The 18,278-nt window shown below is 43.9% G+C and overlaps 1 protein-coding gene and 1 long non-coding RNA gene across 2 annotated transcripts in view; one reads left to right on the top strand and one right to left on the bottom strand.

Moving 5' to 3' along the window:
- The window catches only part of HDGFL3 (HDGF like 3), a 38,939-nt gene extending 30,481 nt beyond the window's left edge, over positions 1-8,458 (bottom strand). The window contains exon 1 of the mRNA XM_042804370.1: positions 7,978-8,458. Within this exon, the coding sequence (XP_042660304.1) occupies positions 7,978-8,061 (84 nt within the window). The 5' untranslated portion in view covers positions 8,062-8,458. The remainder of the gene's footprint in view (positions 1-7,977) is intronic.
- On the top strand, positions 7,558-9,201 carry LOC122154579. The gene is made up of 2 exons (XR_006166629.1): positions 7,558-7,713; positions 8,661-9,201. It is a non-coding gene; the product is annotated as an uncharacterized LOC122154579 (long non-coding RNA).
- Positions 9,202-18,278: the final 9,077 nt, after the last annotated feature.

Below are 18,278 nucleotides of genomic sequence, written 5' to 3'. Positions count from 1 at the left end.
TAGGAACTACATCATAACATGAAAAGTTCATTGTTTTGCTAAGATGCTATAGTATTTACACAAAATTTTTACCTTCCTTTTGTTTTCTAGAACTAAAAATTAATATAAACAAACAAACAAAAAACAACCCCAAAGCCAGGTCTCATATACCCTTCAGGTAAAAGTAAGTATTATCAAGACTGGTATGTCAAATGGTCTGTGTAGAAGAAAGAAAAACTGGAAATGAATCTGCAGTTTATTTCCAATTTCTGTATCAGGTTTAGAACTGGCTGTTAGACGAATGAAACAATCTCAGATGTACAAAGCCAGTAATGCAGAGACCTTCCCAAGAGGAGGAAGCGAGGATCTGTTTCCTTCTTTAAGTTTTAGAAGCTTTACCTCATGACACTCACAGGTTTGCCAGATATTTCTTGGAATCTTTCAAGTAACTGTTCATTCTAGTTGCTCCTATTGTGCTTCAGCCAAGCTACTGGACCCTTCTCTGTGGATGTTGCCTCTACTGGAGTCCAGAGTCAAGTGATGTGCTACAGCTATGTTTTAAGTGTCTATCTTTTCTATGTGAGTGTGTACACCTACGCACAGAATTGGTATGTATACACACACACATACATATCCATGGGATGTAGAGATGAGAGATACAGATGATGCAGGGGGTAGACTTGAAGAGTACCAAAACACGTAAAGATACAGCAAAGTACTGATGTTCAGCTAATTCCTAATACCTTTAAAAAGCTGGCTCCACCACCTCTTCCTGCCCACTCCACACAGGCTACTTTCCAGTGTTTGTTGCTATATTTATCACTCAAATTACAGTATTACTGAGAGGCCTCAGTCAGACTTGTTCTCCCTTATGCCTCTCAAGCACACAGTGGAAAGGTCTTTACTGCTCAGACAATGCCATTTCAAATGGTTAAAATGTCCAAGCTCTCTACATTGTCATCACTTTTCCAGCATTATCCTTTCATCTATCCTCAAATGACAATTGTATATACTTACTGTTGAAATCACTGGCTTACAAGATTTTGATTACCCTAAATGCAGGAAGACTCATTAATACATTATTATGATGGAGAAAACAGCAGAGGAAGAGTTAAAATTGAAAACTCAGCCTTCATTTTACTGTCTACACTTAAAAAAAATTCATTCCAGTTGGGGGTCCTAAAAGGTTCTTTACAAAACAGTAAAAAGAAGAGATCTGTCAATTAACATAAAACATTTCTCATAACTTTTTGCAGTAAGAACATAGAGATTGACTTGACAGGCTACAAATTTAACTGAAAGGGGCACCCTTCCTTCAGACAAAACATATATCCAATGATTTCCATGAGATTAGTTGACGAAAATTATTCAGTGGCTTCAAAATTACAAGGAAAAATATCTAACAAAAAGCCTGTACAATATGGGTATGAAAAACTTCAACTGCTTATTGCCTCAAAACTTCGGAGACAACTGTCTTCATTCTGGGTTAGCTTCATTTGGACTTAAAATCATGACACTGCAGGAGAAAATGCATTCATCTATTGTCATTTACACAAAAAGATCAGACTTGCACATTTGGGGCTAGTTATTTAAACTAATTAAATAAAAAAAAAAAAACAAAACACCAGAGAGATTTAAAGAACTGAATTTTAAAGAAGTTTTCCCAAATATCCCTGCCATGCTAACAACAAACATAGAACATCTTCGCCCCAAAATGATTTGTTTGCCAAACAAGAGCAACTGGAAAGGTTTTACTCTAAGCTATGTTTCAACTTTATGTATAAAATTTACTAATTTTATGCTACAATCCTCAGATGAAATCTGGTTTTAAGTCACACTTCAAGCAAAATGCAGGAGCATGGAGAAAGACTATCAGCTGCTGAGGTTCCCCACCTTCCAAACACTAGGAGAATTCACACTTCACTCCTTGTTATTTTTGTTTTAGGAAATGAAGGAAACAGTACTCAATGAGCTGATGAAGTCACTGAAAAGGCACTCACACCTATTCTAAATATGACCAGATATCTGCAAATAAAAGTTTAAATGCTATCTAGGCAACATGTGTCAACCTGGTGCAGAAGGTTTAGAAAGTAAAAAACAATTCCATAAGGACTCACTGCCTTAAATGTATTCTTTTCAGATGTACCACAGCAGAAATCATGGGAGCACTGCCTGAAGAAGCCGCGACTTCACCATTAGTTCCTTGATTAAGACAGACCTTTGCAGTGACCAGCAAATCATGTCTCATCTCAGAAAGGAACAGAGACCTGCCATGAAAAATTGCTTGCAGATCTCTGAGGAGTGATGTATGAGTGAGGTACATAACTAAAGAGGGAAAGAGACAGAAGAAGCTCTGAGCTGGTAAAGGAGAAGTCACAGGAGACTCATATTTAGTAACACGGCAAAAGTGAGGTCATAAACCAGAGCAACCAAAAGGGGGAAAAGGAGAAAAGCACATGGTGAAGGACTGGACAGGTCCCAAATGACCAAGGAGAAAAGCTCAAAAGACTGCAGACTGGGTTTTGGCAGAAAAACACAGAGAAAGATCTGTTGTCTATTTCTGATGGACCCTTTGAAGTTTTCTGGATCTAATCTGATTTTTGTCTGTCTTTATTTGCCAAAAAAGATAAACCCTGCCAGGGAAAACCTACCTTCCCTTATCCTTATACTAACAAGAAAACAAATGGTCTGTTTCAAATATCAAACACTTAAAATGTAGAATCTTTCTTCTATGATGTGTTTGGGAGTTTGATATTTCCAAGCTGTCATACTTGCAATTATAACTGATCAAAGTTGTTCCTGGTTAAGCATCTTGTACTTTACCAAGTCCTACACCGAGAGCTTCACCAAAATCAATGCACTAGCTCTATTCATACTTCACTCAACTGGGAGAGGTTTATTTACTAAAATGTCTGTGTAGAGGTGTCCAAAGTATATTTTACATTTTTTTTTTTTTTTTACTGATACCGAAAGTCTTCTGGAATTCTGTCACTCTATAGTGGTAATTTCTTTTAATAGTCTCTAATATTACACTACACTACAATACTACAGCATTATTAGTCTTATCTTTTTAGGCTCTTGTTTAGCACAGTCTTTAAGCATAAGCTTACCTTTAAGCCTTTCCCTTGGATTACTTTAGTTCATACTTTAAGGTGCCTTACTTTCATGCCTTGCTGGATGGGGGACATAGTCAACAACACTGAAAAAATGCACTCAGCTAAAAACTATCATGTAATCATTACATTTATGCTGCTCAGCCTGCCACAGACACTAGTTCCCATTAAAATGACAGCATTTACTATGCATTACTCTAAGCAATATACTGAAAATTCATACCCATTTGCAACTCTAATACATTAAAGTGCCCCAAATACCATTTTGCCAGTGCTATTGGCAGTTGCTTTTTAATAGTGATATTCACATATGAGGATTATCAGCTAACTAGCAAATTCGGAGTTCAAGTAGGTGTTCAGAGTAGCAGTAAAGGAACTGGACAAGACAAACAGGAGTCCAGAAAACAGGAAATACACCTTCACAAGACAGTAAATACACCTTCATCATAGTTAGTGTGGCACCCTTGCTTTAAAGGTTGTGTTCTCCTCCCAACACAAAATGTTCTAAGCAGCTCTAAACATCCATGTGTTTTACACTACAATACATTGTCTTACCTGCTTGGATCTCTTTTGTGTTGTCCCAAATCAACGTTACCATCCCTACACAAACTACTTGTGTTTACCCAAATGTAGTTCTTGTCTCCCCAGCTGTATGATCCTAGATTTCTGTTCAATAATGGCATCAGCCATTTACTTGGGCATGCTCTTATTTTATTGAGGTCACTCTAGACGTTTTCCTCTGCTCTCTATAGTTGCATTAACAGCTTCCTTCCTATTTTTAAATCAGCAGCTAATTTCAGCAACTAAGTGCTTATTGTTTCTTCAGGGTCACTCATAAAACAAACACCATTATTGATCTTTCTGAACCTACCACTAGTTTTTCCCTTTTATCTCATCTGAGTGACTATTCAAGGGGCAATTTCTCAATAAACCAGGACATCTATCCTAGATAAACTAGGGTATCTGAAGAAGGAGATTTTTCTGTCTATGTGTGCTAATATAGCTCCCATCATGGCAGTAGCCAAGCAACTCAAAAATGTTAGTGATTTTGTCTCCATAACACCTTGTTAAAGGGAAAAGTGATATAATTGTCTTTTACAAACAGGGAACTAAGACACAGAGGGATTTAGTGTTTCAAAGGCAAAGCCTACTCATGAAACGTAGAATGAATTGAATCCTTATTTCCTCTATTTTAACCACAACAGCATCTTCGCTCTATTTTTCATGTATCCCGGATGCAAAATTACTTATTTGTTGGATTACAGTGACTGATGACCTGGCCAGTGGTTATTTATTCTGCATTTTTGGTAAGTATCTGAAGACAACTGACATCACAGGCTAACATAAGAAACGTGTTAAACCAAGCTGCTGCCAGTATTTTATCTACTACTATTATTAAGCCTCAATACAATTCTTGGGGCCTAAGCCCTAAACCTTTTCATTGTCCTCCAGTTAAGCTAATGGAAATTTTGGCTTTGCCCAAGAAAACATGATACCAAAATGCAAAGTAGTCCTTTCAGGTAATAAGACCTAACTGACATCTTTCAGACACCAAGTATCTAAAAGCATCTTTTGAAGAGAGTGGTTTTATTCACTAATTCTATTTTAACAGGGTATGTAAAGATAAGATTTACTGGTCGTTACCGTTTTGGCTAAGTGTAGCAAGTTTGGTCCTTTTCAAATTAATTCTAGACCCACCCACAAAGAAACTTTAAATGCAGTCTGACTGCTATAATGCACCACCAATTATTAGACAAAATTTTTCAGTGGTCTCTGGGTATATCATCAGTATCTGGCCACTTCATGTTTTCTTTCTCTTTACTCACAGTGATGAAAGACAGGCTTGCCGGTCTCATCCTTGCTGATCGCTAGATCAACATACCTCCAAAGAGAGCGGGTGGAAAGCTATCGGTCTAGGACTAGAGATTGCTGCCTATGCTGGATATGTCTGCAGTGGTGTGCCACATGGAGCTGGCTGAGTCCACAAGCATTAAGCCTAATGAGAGATAAAGAGTAACTGAGCTAGGTGCAGATCTGCACTACCGCAGCTGGACTGCTTCTGGGATCCCTGTTAGATTTTCTGTATGACACTACCCATGCACACAAAAATACACAGTTGATTCTAAGCCAGGCCAGTTATGTCTGTGTGTTTCATTAAAGGGTAGGCAGAGTCCTTCGGTCCTGCTTTAACAGTTCTCAGGTTTATTAAACACAGTTTAAGAAGTTTGTCCCTCGACAGGAAATTCATGCCAAAGGTCTCAGAGATGCAAAACACCGTTTGGTAGGGGCAATAACACCGCCATTTAAATATATTGTTACTTGTATTATTAAGCCAGTATATTAGCAGGAAATATGTAAGTTTTTACATGGGAATACAATGATCAAAGATGCTAATTGCATAATGAATAAAGAAGTAGGTAGCAAACACTCAAGGATCTGGAAACAAGAGAATCCCCTGGATAAAAGGCATTCAGTTAATCAGAGTATCTGAGTTGTATTCTCAACCCAAATACTTCTTTTCTTCTTATTTGTATATAATAATCTTTTCTGGGAAACAAAAGAAAGACTAGTGTCTTCACTAGGATTTTCCTTTGCTTAAGGAAGTGTGCATCAGGCAAGACTTGGCAACCAAGACGAAGAAAAGTCCTAGTAAAGATGGTATGAACTGTATTTTTCATGAGCAATATGTTAGGTTTAGGCAGACATCAGCCTGATCTAACACGAAGTTGTATGTAACTGCATCACGCGTTACAGAAACACATTCTGTGCCTTCTGATGCTCAGGTGAACTAAAACCCAGTACTAATGCTGCCCTAGCCTGACTGCTCTCTTTCTACCCAATGGTAGACTCCAGGCTCTCTACAGTTTCTAACTCTGCTTGCTAAGTCATGTTAAAACTAGAGACTACTTTGTCTTCACTTGAACTTTACATCCTGTTAGTTTGCATAAAGGAAGTAAGTTAACAGCACACCTATTTTTTCCTAGTGAAGATGTTCTCTGTTGTGTATTATCACCATTCAGATACTTATTTAGACACGCAGTCAAAGGCTACGACTAGCTGCACAGCATATAATGATTTTTTAAAGGAAAGAAAACGCCATTAAAACAAAAGGCCCTGTTCTGCTTCTGGGTAAACAAATGGGAGTTTTACAAAGGAAAGGGATTAACATGCTCCAACATTGTAATGGTCTCAACTGCTCACATTAAAATTTTCACATTAAACCATGACAGAGGTAGGAAAGAAGTCAATTTTCAGTGGCTCATGCTGTTCTGCTGTCATAAATTGCCATTTTTTAGGTAGTATATCCACCAACCTGTATAATGATAGAATAATAAAACCGTAACCCGGTGTTGATTAAGCTTGGCCTTTTGCATGCTAATTTTAGGCTGCTCTACCAAAATAATTGAATGCACCACCTTATTTACATGCTTCTAGATATTTGGCACCTTCTCACTAATCTTTCTTCACCAACTTTGCTTACGCCTGCGGTGTTGGCCTTCCCTTCCTGTGTAGTGTATGCTGTTCAACACCACTTCTCCTGGTTCCTCAGTTATACTCGGGATATCTTTCCACCACTTACACCCATCCTTTTCCAGGGCTCTCACGTCAAGGGTAATGCTACATGTCAGTCAATCTTTATCCTGCCCATCTATGTTTTCTTGCACGTTGCATACAACACTTCATTACCTTCATGCTCTCTACAGTCTATGAAGACCAGCAACTTTCCTTGACTAGAAAATGATAGCATGAAGCACTACCCAATCGTCCCAGTAAGGCTGGAGAAGACAAGTAAATACAGACTCTCACTGGTTGATGCCTGCCAGTGATTTCGCATAACATGTGTTACACAGTGAGTTTACAAAACAGTGACCAAAAAGGAGGGAAGGACAGGCCACAGTGTGCCACAGTACCAGACCCCCCGGGGAGAAAGCTCTGCTCTATGTTACTGTAGCAGCACCAAAAATGAATGTTTTAATACAATGGGGTGCTTATCTGTCTGCCAAATGCCCACGATGCCTTTCCACCTCAGTTGCATCATGGCAGCGTAAAACAAAAAATGACAAAGGACTGGGAAAGAAAGTCAACACGGTCGAAGACAAAATAAAGCTGGAGGCCCAGCACTCGCCACGCCTGCGTACGGGCGGTGGGGTCTGTGCGGGGTGCTGGCGGCCACCCCTCAAAGCCAGGCCTCGCTTCACCTCACCCAACCTCTCCGCACCAAGCCGTGCCTCCTGCTCCCGCCGGCCGGCTCCCCTCGCACCCGCCACCCCGGGGACAACCGCAGCCTGGCTCCGGGCCCTGCGGGACGGCCAGGCCTCGCCCCCTCCTGGCCCGGCGCTGCCCCGGGCCCTGCCCCTGCCCCGCACAGCTCCCCCGGCCCGGCCCTAAGCCGCGTCCCAACGCCCGGGCCCTGGGCCGCGCTGGGCCGGGGGAGGCGGCCGCCCTGCCCTGCCCGGCCCGGGCCGGCCCCAGGCGCCGGCCGTGGGGGGCGGCGGGGGCCCCGCTGCCCCGCGAGGGAGCCGGGGGGCCGGGGCGAGGGAGGGCGTAGAATAAACAGCATCGTTGTCACGCAGGCAGAGCCGCCGGCTCCCCAAGCCTCCTCCCCGCGATAACAACCCAGGTACAGCCCGCGCTCGCCCCCCTCCTTCCCTCCTCCTCCTCCTCCTCCTCCTCCTCCTCCCGGGGGGCCGGGGAGAAATCTGCAGATCAAAGAAAAGATGCACAATAATAACGGGGTGGGCGCGCACCGCGGCCCCCCGCCCGGCGGGCCCGGGGCCGGGGCCTCCGGCAGAGGCTCGCCGCGGCCCGGCCGCTGGCCGCCCGGCAGGAGGGCGAGGGGGGCGGCGGCGGCGCGGGGCCGGGCGCCCCCGCCGCGGTTACTCACCCGGGCCGGCCAGTGCGGGTACCCCTTCATTTTGGCGAACACCAGGTCTCCAGCCTTGTATTCTCGGGGCCGCGGACGAGCCATCGGGAGCCGCCGCGGGAGCCGCCGTGTGTCCCCCCGCCCTCCCACACCCCTCGCCCCGCACACGCCGCCCCGGGGGCAACCGGGCGAGCCCCCGCGGGGTGCGATGCGCCCGGGCACGGGGCGCAGCCGGGAGCGGGGCCGGGCCGCGGGCAATCCCCGATCTCTCCGGCGGCGGCGGCGGCAGGAGGAGATGGGGTGTGTGTGTGTGAGTGTGTGTGTGTGTGAGTGTGTGTGTGTGTGTGAGTGAGTGTGAGTGTGTGTGAGTGTGTACGCGGGGGAGGGGGAGGCCTTGGACACAACCCCAGCAGCCCCCGGTAGCAGGGAGCCGGCTGGCGGCGGGGCGCCTGGCCGGGCGGGGGCGGCCGGGGAGCCCTCACCCCGCGGCGGCGGGCGGGCGCGGCGCTGCCCGCGGCCCCCCCGTGCGAGCTGGCTACGCCGCCCGCGCCGCCCGCTCCATCCCCGCCGCAGCCGCCGCGGCCCCGGGAATATGGAGCCGTCTCCTCCGAATTACTCCTCGGGCAGCGACCGAAAACAGGATCTTCTTATCCCCCCCCCGCCCGCGCCTCCCCCCCGCGCTTTCCCTTCCTGTTATTTTCTAGGTACACAGATCGGTTTCTATGAAAATAGGAGAGCAGAGAGCGGCTCCAGTCCCTCCCGGCCCTTCCTTCCCAGCTGAAGCATGACATGGTTCTTTATGCGCGCCCGACATGGAGGCTGGGCGACCAGGAGAAGCCGGCTGAGCCCGGCTGTTTTTTACAGCAGGGCCCCCGGGTTCCCCCGGCCAGTGGCTCCCAGCCCTCAGTCCTTGGGGGTGCCGTGCCGCCCCCCACGCCCCCCGCCATGGAGGCCCAGGCCCCAGCACAGAGCAGCTCCCCGGGATGCCTCGGCCCCCCCGGGGGGCTGGTGCACACCCTGCCCGCCGGCCTCCCCCGCAGCGCGGCTGCTGCCCCCACGGGGTGCCTGCAGGCCTTACCCCCTCCCCCGGCAACCAAACACCCAGCCCCGAGCCGGCCCCTGGGCACAGGCCTGGCTCCTGGGGACTGGGATTTCCTGATTCCTGTACCCAGCCTCTTCCCTGCTGCCAACCCCTCCACCTTCCTTCTCGGCCTAAAAACGCAAATAAAACCACACAGCCACAAAGACCTGGACCTGGGATCTGCTTAAATTCACAACAGGGGCTTCTCCTCAGAGGGCGTTTGGGACCTGGCTCTTGCCAGATGATGCCAGTTTTTACAAACATGGACCTCTGTGGAAGGGAAGCACTGGGAACTCACAAATCCAAAGCCCAGATACTGCTGTTTTTACCATAATGCTACTGGTTAAAGTCTAAAGGTCAGAAATCAATTGACACTTACTATACCTAAGTATTGTCTAGAGGAGCAAAGCTAGGAAGGCACCTGCAAGCTGGGCCACAAGTGGAAAAGTTTAGGAAAGGTTTTTCTTCAGGTTTGACTGAAACTGTAGCAGTGGGTTCCCAACTGTTCCCACATGCAGGATGGCAACTATCCCCATAGGGTCTAGGGAGATGGCTCTGGCTGGGTGCTTCTCTGAGGTCCGAGGAAAGCACCTGGCAGTTCCCATTGATGAAGAAGGAAATAGGTGGCTGAAGACTGTAGGGTCACATTTTGGGGTGGAAGTAGATGGACCATAGAGAGCACTACCTGTCTGTAAGGGCTGGTAATGGCAGAGAAAGAAGAGGAAGAAACACTGCTTCTAGCACCTGTTCATGGGCTGGAACAGGACCAAGAAGACTCTTACTGTTTATGGTGTCCCCAGATGTGGTTCTGGTACCCAGATGTTGCTATTGGTAGTACATGAGTCAATGAAGTTTGTCACTCTGGGTCATAAAATAGGATAAGCACTTCTCTGCTGGGGGAAGCACTGCTGTAAAATCATTAGCTCAGGTATCAGTAGCAGACTAACAATGGAAAAAAAAAATCCAGGAAGCTGGATAAACATTTAGATGATTAGCCTGCACTGTGCTCAATGCTGTTATCTGTTCCTGAAGTACTGAGATCAGTGACAGGGTTGCCAACGCAGCCACCTTCGGTATAGACATGTGGCCAAACAGCTCACTTTCACTTTCACATCAGATAGGATGTTGCATCCTTTTAAATTGATACCTCAGTGCAGTTTAAATTCCCTTCAGGAAAATGTAATATAAAATCTCTGAATATAGGAGCTGTAGACTCTGATTTGAGTCTGTCCAGAATAATCCTATGTGCTGTGTCTTACCTCCCATACCTCTATTATCTTTCCAAACCAGGCTTATCTCCAGAATACTTACTAGACAGGTGGAGCTGCTTTTTTTGTTTTTTTTTTTTTTTAAATACTTTATTTGCTTTTCATCTCAGATATGAATAGCTCTTTCTAGTAACTTATTTAGTGACCTTGAATCAGAAAGAAGCAGGATGTATGCCAATTTCTTCCAAAAGGAAACTGTACACATATACACATCCATGGAACAATGTATTGCTAATGTCAGAACAGCAAAATTCGTAATGTCTAGATGCTGAACTGAAACATCTAATCGGAATGTCCACTTTTTTAACTTCCTTTTATCCCAGCATTGGTGTCTGCAGAGAATGCAGTGAAAGAATAATGTTTCTAGTCTGCAGTGAAGATAATCACATAATAGAGCTCCAAAGAAAACTCATTCCATGGACATGCAAGGATGCAGCTCTCTTTTTCTCTTGTGTGTAGGCTACAAAGGATAAATGAGTTGCCAAGGTAAGAACTCCACTCAGGTTTGGCTAGCTGAAAACTCTTAAACACACTTTGCAGACAGTTCTTCCATCAAGCCATGGTTAAGATGCTGGGAAGAGGATGGGGAAGAAAAAAGCAAATTTCCCTGCTGATAAATGAAAAACCAAATCAAATGTTCCACACATTAACAGCACAGAAAACCGTCTCAGCACCAACAGCAAAGGAGTTCCTTAGAGTACGTAACCTACTCAGCTGCTCATCACAACATACAAACCCTGAGATCTCCTGCTATGTCACATGTATTCTGTTCCTTTCTCTTCTGTTACAAAGGGGAGTTCATCTACCCCTTCTACACAGAAGTGGGAAGGAGGAGCAAAGAGAGTTTCTTCCAAATCAAGAGCAGTTTCAGATCATAACCATGAATGGAGGGGTGCAGAGGCTTGCTCATAGATACACCACTTGTATATAGTCCATGGCCTAGGTCTACAGAAGTCAACAGCAGAGTCTGCTTTGGGCAGAGACAAAGATCAGCAGGTCACAGAGGCAGCAACACCATGTCCTTACTGAGGAAGGGAGACCTGCAGCAGGGATGGCTCTCTCCTCCCCCCTAAGCTCCCCTAAGACCAAGTTCCCTTTCATTTCTCATCCTGCCAGACAGGTGTTATAGTTCCAGAACAGGGCAGTATATACAAGTGCAAGGAGGGGAAGGTTGTAAAGGCAGAGAGGTGGCAGGCCCAGGAGTGGGAGTAGTGAAACCGTGAGGCACTCAGGACAGGTAGTGTCTGAGGTAACTGTTTTAAGGTATTACTACACTACTGAATTTTGCTTTCCCAACAATTCCAAGGAAACGGTATTCTTAAGCTATTGAGAATCTTTAAGCCAGTCCTGATCATTTCCCCCCTATTCATATGAGGATAAAAATAGCTATATTCCTGGTTGATAACTTTCAGAGAGGAAGAATTCCATTAATTCAGAAGTGTGGATCAATCTTTAAGAAAGGAGCATGTGGACATAAAAGGCTCAATTTCAAAAGCACCCTCCAAAGTAATGAGTAAATTTTTAAGTGTAAGTTTTGCATTAAATACTCCACAATTATAGGTGTGTACACATATACCAGACATTTGTATGCAAACTGTCTTGTATGCAGACCCTATTCATGCTGCTATCTTACACTTGCCATTTTGTGAGATGCTGCCTAATACTGTAATCTGTAGAAGCCACAGAGATTATTATGGTGTTTGCCTCTGAAATTCTGTCCCTGGCCACCTTACAATTTTTGCTTTCCCCACTCAAATCCCTTGTGAGATCAGACTATAAATGCTCTGCAGCATGGCCACTTGTATAATCAACTTTACTGTAAGATACCGAAAGAAAATTATTTCTTTTTACTTATCTATCTATCTATAGCCGATATAATTTTCTTTCCTTCTGCATTTCCTTTTCCTGTATGTAAAAATGTGTCAGCAGTGATTATGATGATTAGTATTTTGCCTGTGTCCACAGTAAGCTAGTGCTTGTCTGTTAAATATTTTAATAGGAAATTGTTCTGAGTCACAACTGAGGCATTCCCCTGTGCAAGACATGTCTGAGAGCACTGTCTGAAATCACAGAGCTACTTCATGTCAGGCATAAAGAGGCCATGATGTTCTATGTCCATCCTAACATGCACATAAAGGCACTTACCATGCCCATTAGGATATTCTTAATTACTGAAGATAAACAGCTCACCAGGGGATCCCAAGCCTTCTCTGTAATAAGCTTAGAAGGGAGAAGGGTGTGTATCATAGCTGGAGCAAGTTATCTACACTCAGTTTCATGAATCTTCTTATGTTATACACTGGAGCAATCTCCTAATCATATTAGATTAGACAATCTTTAAGGTGATTGCTTTACATGTTGCAGAGGTGTGAATGCGTATCCTAAAGGCAGAAAAGATCGGAGCACTTCAGTTAAAATTAACTTCCTGTCTGGTTGGGAGCTTTCCAATATTAGCTGAAAAGGTTTGTATGGGATGGAAAAGTTACTAGCAAGTATGCACTGCTGCCTTTCCTTGTTCTCTACAGGCGTTTCAGCTAAAGCTACAGCAGACAAAAGATGCCTACAGTCAATGCTGGTTAACAATTTCCAATTCAAACCGTTGTTTTCAGTTGCTTCTCTATGTTTAATAACTTAACCATTAGAATTGAAATTTTCCATGATGATTGTGTGGCTAAATATCAAAGCTCTTCTGACAATGACAGTAGAAGAAATAATGGTAAAATTACCAAATTACCAGGTACCATATAAATGTAGCCAAGTTGCAAGAGTCTGAAAATCATTCATACACGCTCGGTAGGGGTTGATAAACAAACCTCAGATGTTCTGTCTGGACTAAACATGCTCTAGGCTAAAGTGAATGTGATTCAGCTCATGACTGGAGATGACTGTGGAAGCAAAACTTGTGAGAGGAAAAGGTGGCTGTCTCCCTGTGAGTACCTAGACAGTATACCAGGGTGAAGTGACCAGACCAGCATGCGGAGAGAGAACTGGGAAAAGCTGGAAGCGGAGCACGAGCTAAAGCCTGGGAAGGATGTGAGAAAAGCAGAAAGGGATTAGGAGACAGAGGTAAAAGCAGCTGTGAGTGTAAGAAGACAAAGATTTCAGAATATCTTAGAATACATCTAGAAACTCCACACATTAAGAAAATTCTGTGGCCCAGTATGTCTCATTCTCTGCTGGTAGCTTCTCCATACAAAGACTAATAATCCGTTACTATGCTGCCAATTAACTTATCAGTTTATGTGGAAATCTTGACACTGCATTCAAAGGTATTGGACTCTATGACCTACTAGAGGTCTAAGTGGTAACCAGCCTGAGATTTTCTATTGGGGGAAGAACCCAAACAAATCAATCCAGAAAAAGGTTATTGAAAATTGTATCACAAACCACCCAAGAAGACAACAGAACTAAAGTTGCACCAGCAACCTAAACACAAGTATTTCCCAAAATTGGACTATCTGACTTTGCAACTTCAGTGTTCTTTGAATTTTCCCTTATGTCATGTGAGATGCTTTAGCAGCCATTTGTTGAGAAACACTCATCAAAATCTAGTACTTCCATTAACGTGCAGTAAATATTAAACATGATATGAAGATTATCTTGTTGGACATAAGTTGCACAGTCTACTTTGCTGTTCCCACAATTTTAAGTGTTCGGTGGAGACGTCATTAATTACAATTAAACTAATGACTTCCCATCTCCATTTGATATACTAATCTATAAAATGCCTCTTTAAATGGCCAGGTGAGAAACTCCATCTCTAAAGCTATAAGTCATAATACCTAGAAAAGAAAACGTGCAACAGACATTTTTCCTCTGGAGAAGTATTTTAAATGTGTCATCTAAAGCCTTGGAGATTTATTGGGTGAGAAATATGTTGAGAGTTGACAGGAACAATAAATTTAGTGCCAGATTCATGGCACTTACTCTATCGTAGTTTCCCCTCATAAATACTGGAGAAAAGGATTTCTCTCACATGCCCTCTGGTACATCCATCAAAGTGCCTTTTGGAATCTGACTTAATGAATAATTACATCCCAACATGGAGAACAGAACATATTTATTTAAGAAGCTTTGTAACTTTACTTTTGTGTCACCTGAATGACAGTGCCAGAAGCTGGGGAACAGAAAGAAATGTGGCTAATATGCAACTTCTTGAGATTGTGGCTGTTCTGTACCATAAAACCCCTCTCAGGAGCAGCAGTTTGATGTTGGGATGTACCTATTGCTCTAGAATTCATAGCTCCAGAACCCAAACTCTGAATCTCGTCTGCTGTAAAGTGTGAAGCATAGGTAATATCACAAGAAAAACAAGGAATTAATAATTCGGTCATGAATTTCTTCCTGCATAGCTTGGCGTCAACAAGAGTTTAACAGAATCCAAGCTGAATGACTGGAATGTCATCCCAAATCTGTTGAAATCAGAAGGAAAACTCTCAGCATTTTTCCCATGATGTCATCTCTGAAGCTTTCTTCAGATCATCCTTCCCTATTTCCATGGCCAACATTGCCAAACTCTCAGTGACTCAAATCTATTAAAATGAGTCTTATCCTCATCTCCCTCCACTTCTTTTACCTAGGCCACATCCAAATCTTACTATCTTTTTCTGTGGGCATTTTCCTTCTCCACAAAGGTACTTTGCTCCAGAAATGACTGCTACACCCATCTTGCCCTCTCCCACCCACATACCCTCTTTCTCCAGTCCATGTGAAGCAGTGCCTTTGAGGATATGGCAGTTCTTTATAATCACTTTGCCCAAGAGTCACTCGCAAACATCTTCTTCCTGTCATACCCGTGTTTTACACATTGGCTTTACTGGACTGAGCGTTCTGCTGCTTCTTTGCGGTGGGTAGTAGTTATTTGCCCAGTAGGCAGATAAGTCCCACACATCCACTTGCTCAGTCCTCCCCCATGGTGGGATGGGGAAGAGAATCATAAGGGTAAAAGTGAAAACTTGTGGGTTGAGATAAAGACAGTTTAATGAGGAAAGCAAAAGCTGTGTATGCAAGCAAACCAAAATAAGGAGCTCAATCACTACTTCCCATCAGCAGGCAGAAGGTTAGCTATCTCCAGAAAAGCAGGGCTTCATCACCATAGAGATTACTTGGGAGAACAAATGCCATAACTCCAAACATCCCCCCTTTCTCCATCTTCCATCAGTTTTTATTGCTGTGCATGACATCATATGGTATGGAATATCCCTGTGGTCAGTTGAGGCCAGATGTCCCAGCTGTGTCCCCTCCCAACTTCTTGTGCACCCCCAGCCCACTTGCTAGCAGGGCAGTGTGAGAAACAGAAAAGATCCTGATATTGCAGGAGTACTGTTCAGCAATAACAAAAACATCCCAATGTTATCAAGACTATTTTGGTCACAAATCCAAAACATAGCATAGTATGAGCTACTGTGAAGAATATTAATTCTATCCCAGCCAAAACCAGTACATTTTTTCTCACCTTCCCACCCTCATCCTGCCCAGACCTGCTGCCTCATCCCCTTGACTCTTGGATGATGCTAGTGCTCAAAGGGATGTGGGGGTTAAGGACTGAGATATTACTGGGATTGAAGGCATTAAGGAGAGTCCTTAGGCTGTGTGGCCATGGTGATGCTGAGGGTGATGACCGTGATGGGTGCCAGGATGAAAATGGGCTTGAGGAAGTGCTTGGGGAAGTGGATATGGATGATATTGCACCTGATGGGTTGCAGGGGAAGCAAGTCATCACTGGCCAGGCAGAAAATGGGGCAAGTTATTTTCTCTCCGTCCCTTATTCCCAATAAAGGAGGACCCAGCTCTCTGGGCAGTCACTCCTTTCCTCTCCAGAGAGTGAAGGGAAGCTTGAAGGGAGGGACTGAATTTGCCGAATCCACCACCACCACACTTGGTCTGAAATGCTATTACTTAAGTCCTCTCGTGTACTCCAAAAGATCAGCACACCACCCTGAACAACATAAGAACTCATTCCAGCTGGCTCCCGTGAGAACTTCTTAAAAGCACATTTCTTCACACATTCCACATACCCACTACCTCCAGATCATGTTTCTTGCGATGGCCTGCAAGACTGCCCCTTCCTACTTACATCTTGTCATGTGGCAGCCACATGTCGATCGTTTCCCCATTAACCATGCCAAACCTAATATCCTGCTCACCTATTTGTCTCTCAGAGATCTCTAGCCTATACTCCATGCTCATGACATGTCCTTCATATCCCGCTTCTCAAGAATCACAGCCTCATTTATTCTGAATCCCTTCCCCAGAACTCCATCCCTCCCAGACACTCCACCCAGGACAGCTGATTAGGTCTACCACATCTCTAATGAGTGAGGGTTAGCACAGGAATGTAAAGAGCCTGGAATTAAAGTGGTATATGGGATGGGAAGAAAAGGTCATGAGAAGGATGTGGAGGAGGAAAAGAAGTTAGTGTGCTTAATAATAATTACGATTATAACTTGTAATTAACATTACCTTGCCCGGCATTTCAGTGATCCCTTTGTTGTATAATGTATCCCTTTCCCCATAGTCTGACTTTGTTTTCCTCAACACTGCTCTCTTCAAAGAAGGCATGGTTTTCTTCTTCTGAGTTTAGAAAGTTATATGTTTATAAATAATAAATAGAATAATAATAAATCAGGGCTACTGCACTTGCTAGCAAGCAGCCAATATGCACTAGGTCTCTTAGAAGTCAAAGGGTCTGTTTCTGCTACTGTTTATGCCACTTTATATACTTTGGATACAGTGAAGTTGCTCCTGATTCATATCACTGAGAAATCGAGTTGCTAAAATGTAAAATCTCAATAAGATAAAAATACAATATAAATATTACAAAATAATACACATTGCAGAGAAATTACGATAAGCCAGGAAATGTATGTATTTCTAGAGAAGTGACAAAAATACTGTCTAATTAGAACATAGTGACTTGGTAAGGAAATGGCTTGTTTCTGACCACTTGTTTATATTCTTCTTTAGCTGTCACTGACATTTAAATGGATGCTATCTTATCAAATGCAAACAGCAGTTCAAACCTTCCCACTGTAGTTCAGAGAACTACAATGTTTCAGAATAAACAGAAAAATGATACCTATCTTCACTGAGTAGCAGCGAGGGGCTTAGTATATTGCTGGAAGACAAGCATAAAATATTTAGGCTGGTTAGTATTAAGAAAGTCAAAGAGAATATTATGAGATGAAGCAGCCAAACAGAATTGGCAATGATAGTCTTACAATGGACAGGTATTTATAGACTGTTATTCCCACTGGACATGATGCTCTTGTCTTACTCAGGCAAACCTCCCACTGAAATTTTCAAAGGGCATATTGCCTGTCTAGAGATGAGTAGGACCTTTGGGACCAAAAGTGATATCCAAATCATCTGTCCATTCACGTAATGCCTGTATTAATTGCTTGGATTGCATCCTCCCTCTGCAACTGCATGGGGTGTGACAGCTTGCTGTACTGGGCAGATGCTGGCCCTATGAAGATAAAAGTCATTCTTTGTTGCCATGTGGCCCATGGTGCCCAAAGAGGAGAAACATTCACAGCTGCTTTTTGTCATCCAGTGATCAGCACTGAATTTCTGGAGCATGGCTATCAGAGGTGTAGCAGAAAGACATGAATTGGTACATCTGGTTAGGCACCACAGACCTTTAGTTAAATTGTGCTGCCCCGCAAGCCTAGCTCTGGACCTATGTGTCATTTTGGACCCTGCCAACAGGAAAACATCCACTTTTCCATACATGTGTGCGAAGGAGAAGTCTCAGGCAGCAATGGTGTGAAATTGAAAGGAGCTGCAGTTTGCTTTCACATGCAGTGTCCTCCTCTGCCTACTACCAGCCTTCCAGGACAGCTTTTACCTTACAGTGGTAGCTGAGGGAACTCATAGCACATAGACTTCAGCATCCAATAAAGAAAGATTCAAACCAGTAAAAACTATTCACCTGGATATCAGTAATGTCCACATAACATAAAATTAACATT

Source organism: Tyto alba, unplaced genomic scaffold (assembly GCF_018691265.1).
Source record: "Tyto alba isolate M040663 unplaced genomic scaffold, T.alba_DEE_v4.0 Super-Scaffold_41, whole genome shotgun sequence".
NCBI lineage: Eukaryota > Metazoa > Chordata > Aves > Strigiformes > Tytonidae > Tyto > Tyto alba.
The sequence above is the reverse complement of the archived record's forward strand: the minus strand, read 5'-3'. Positions and strand labels throughout refer to the sequence as shown.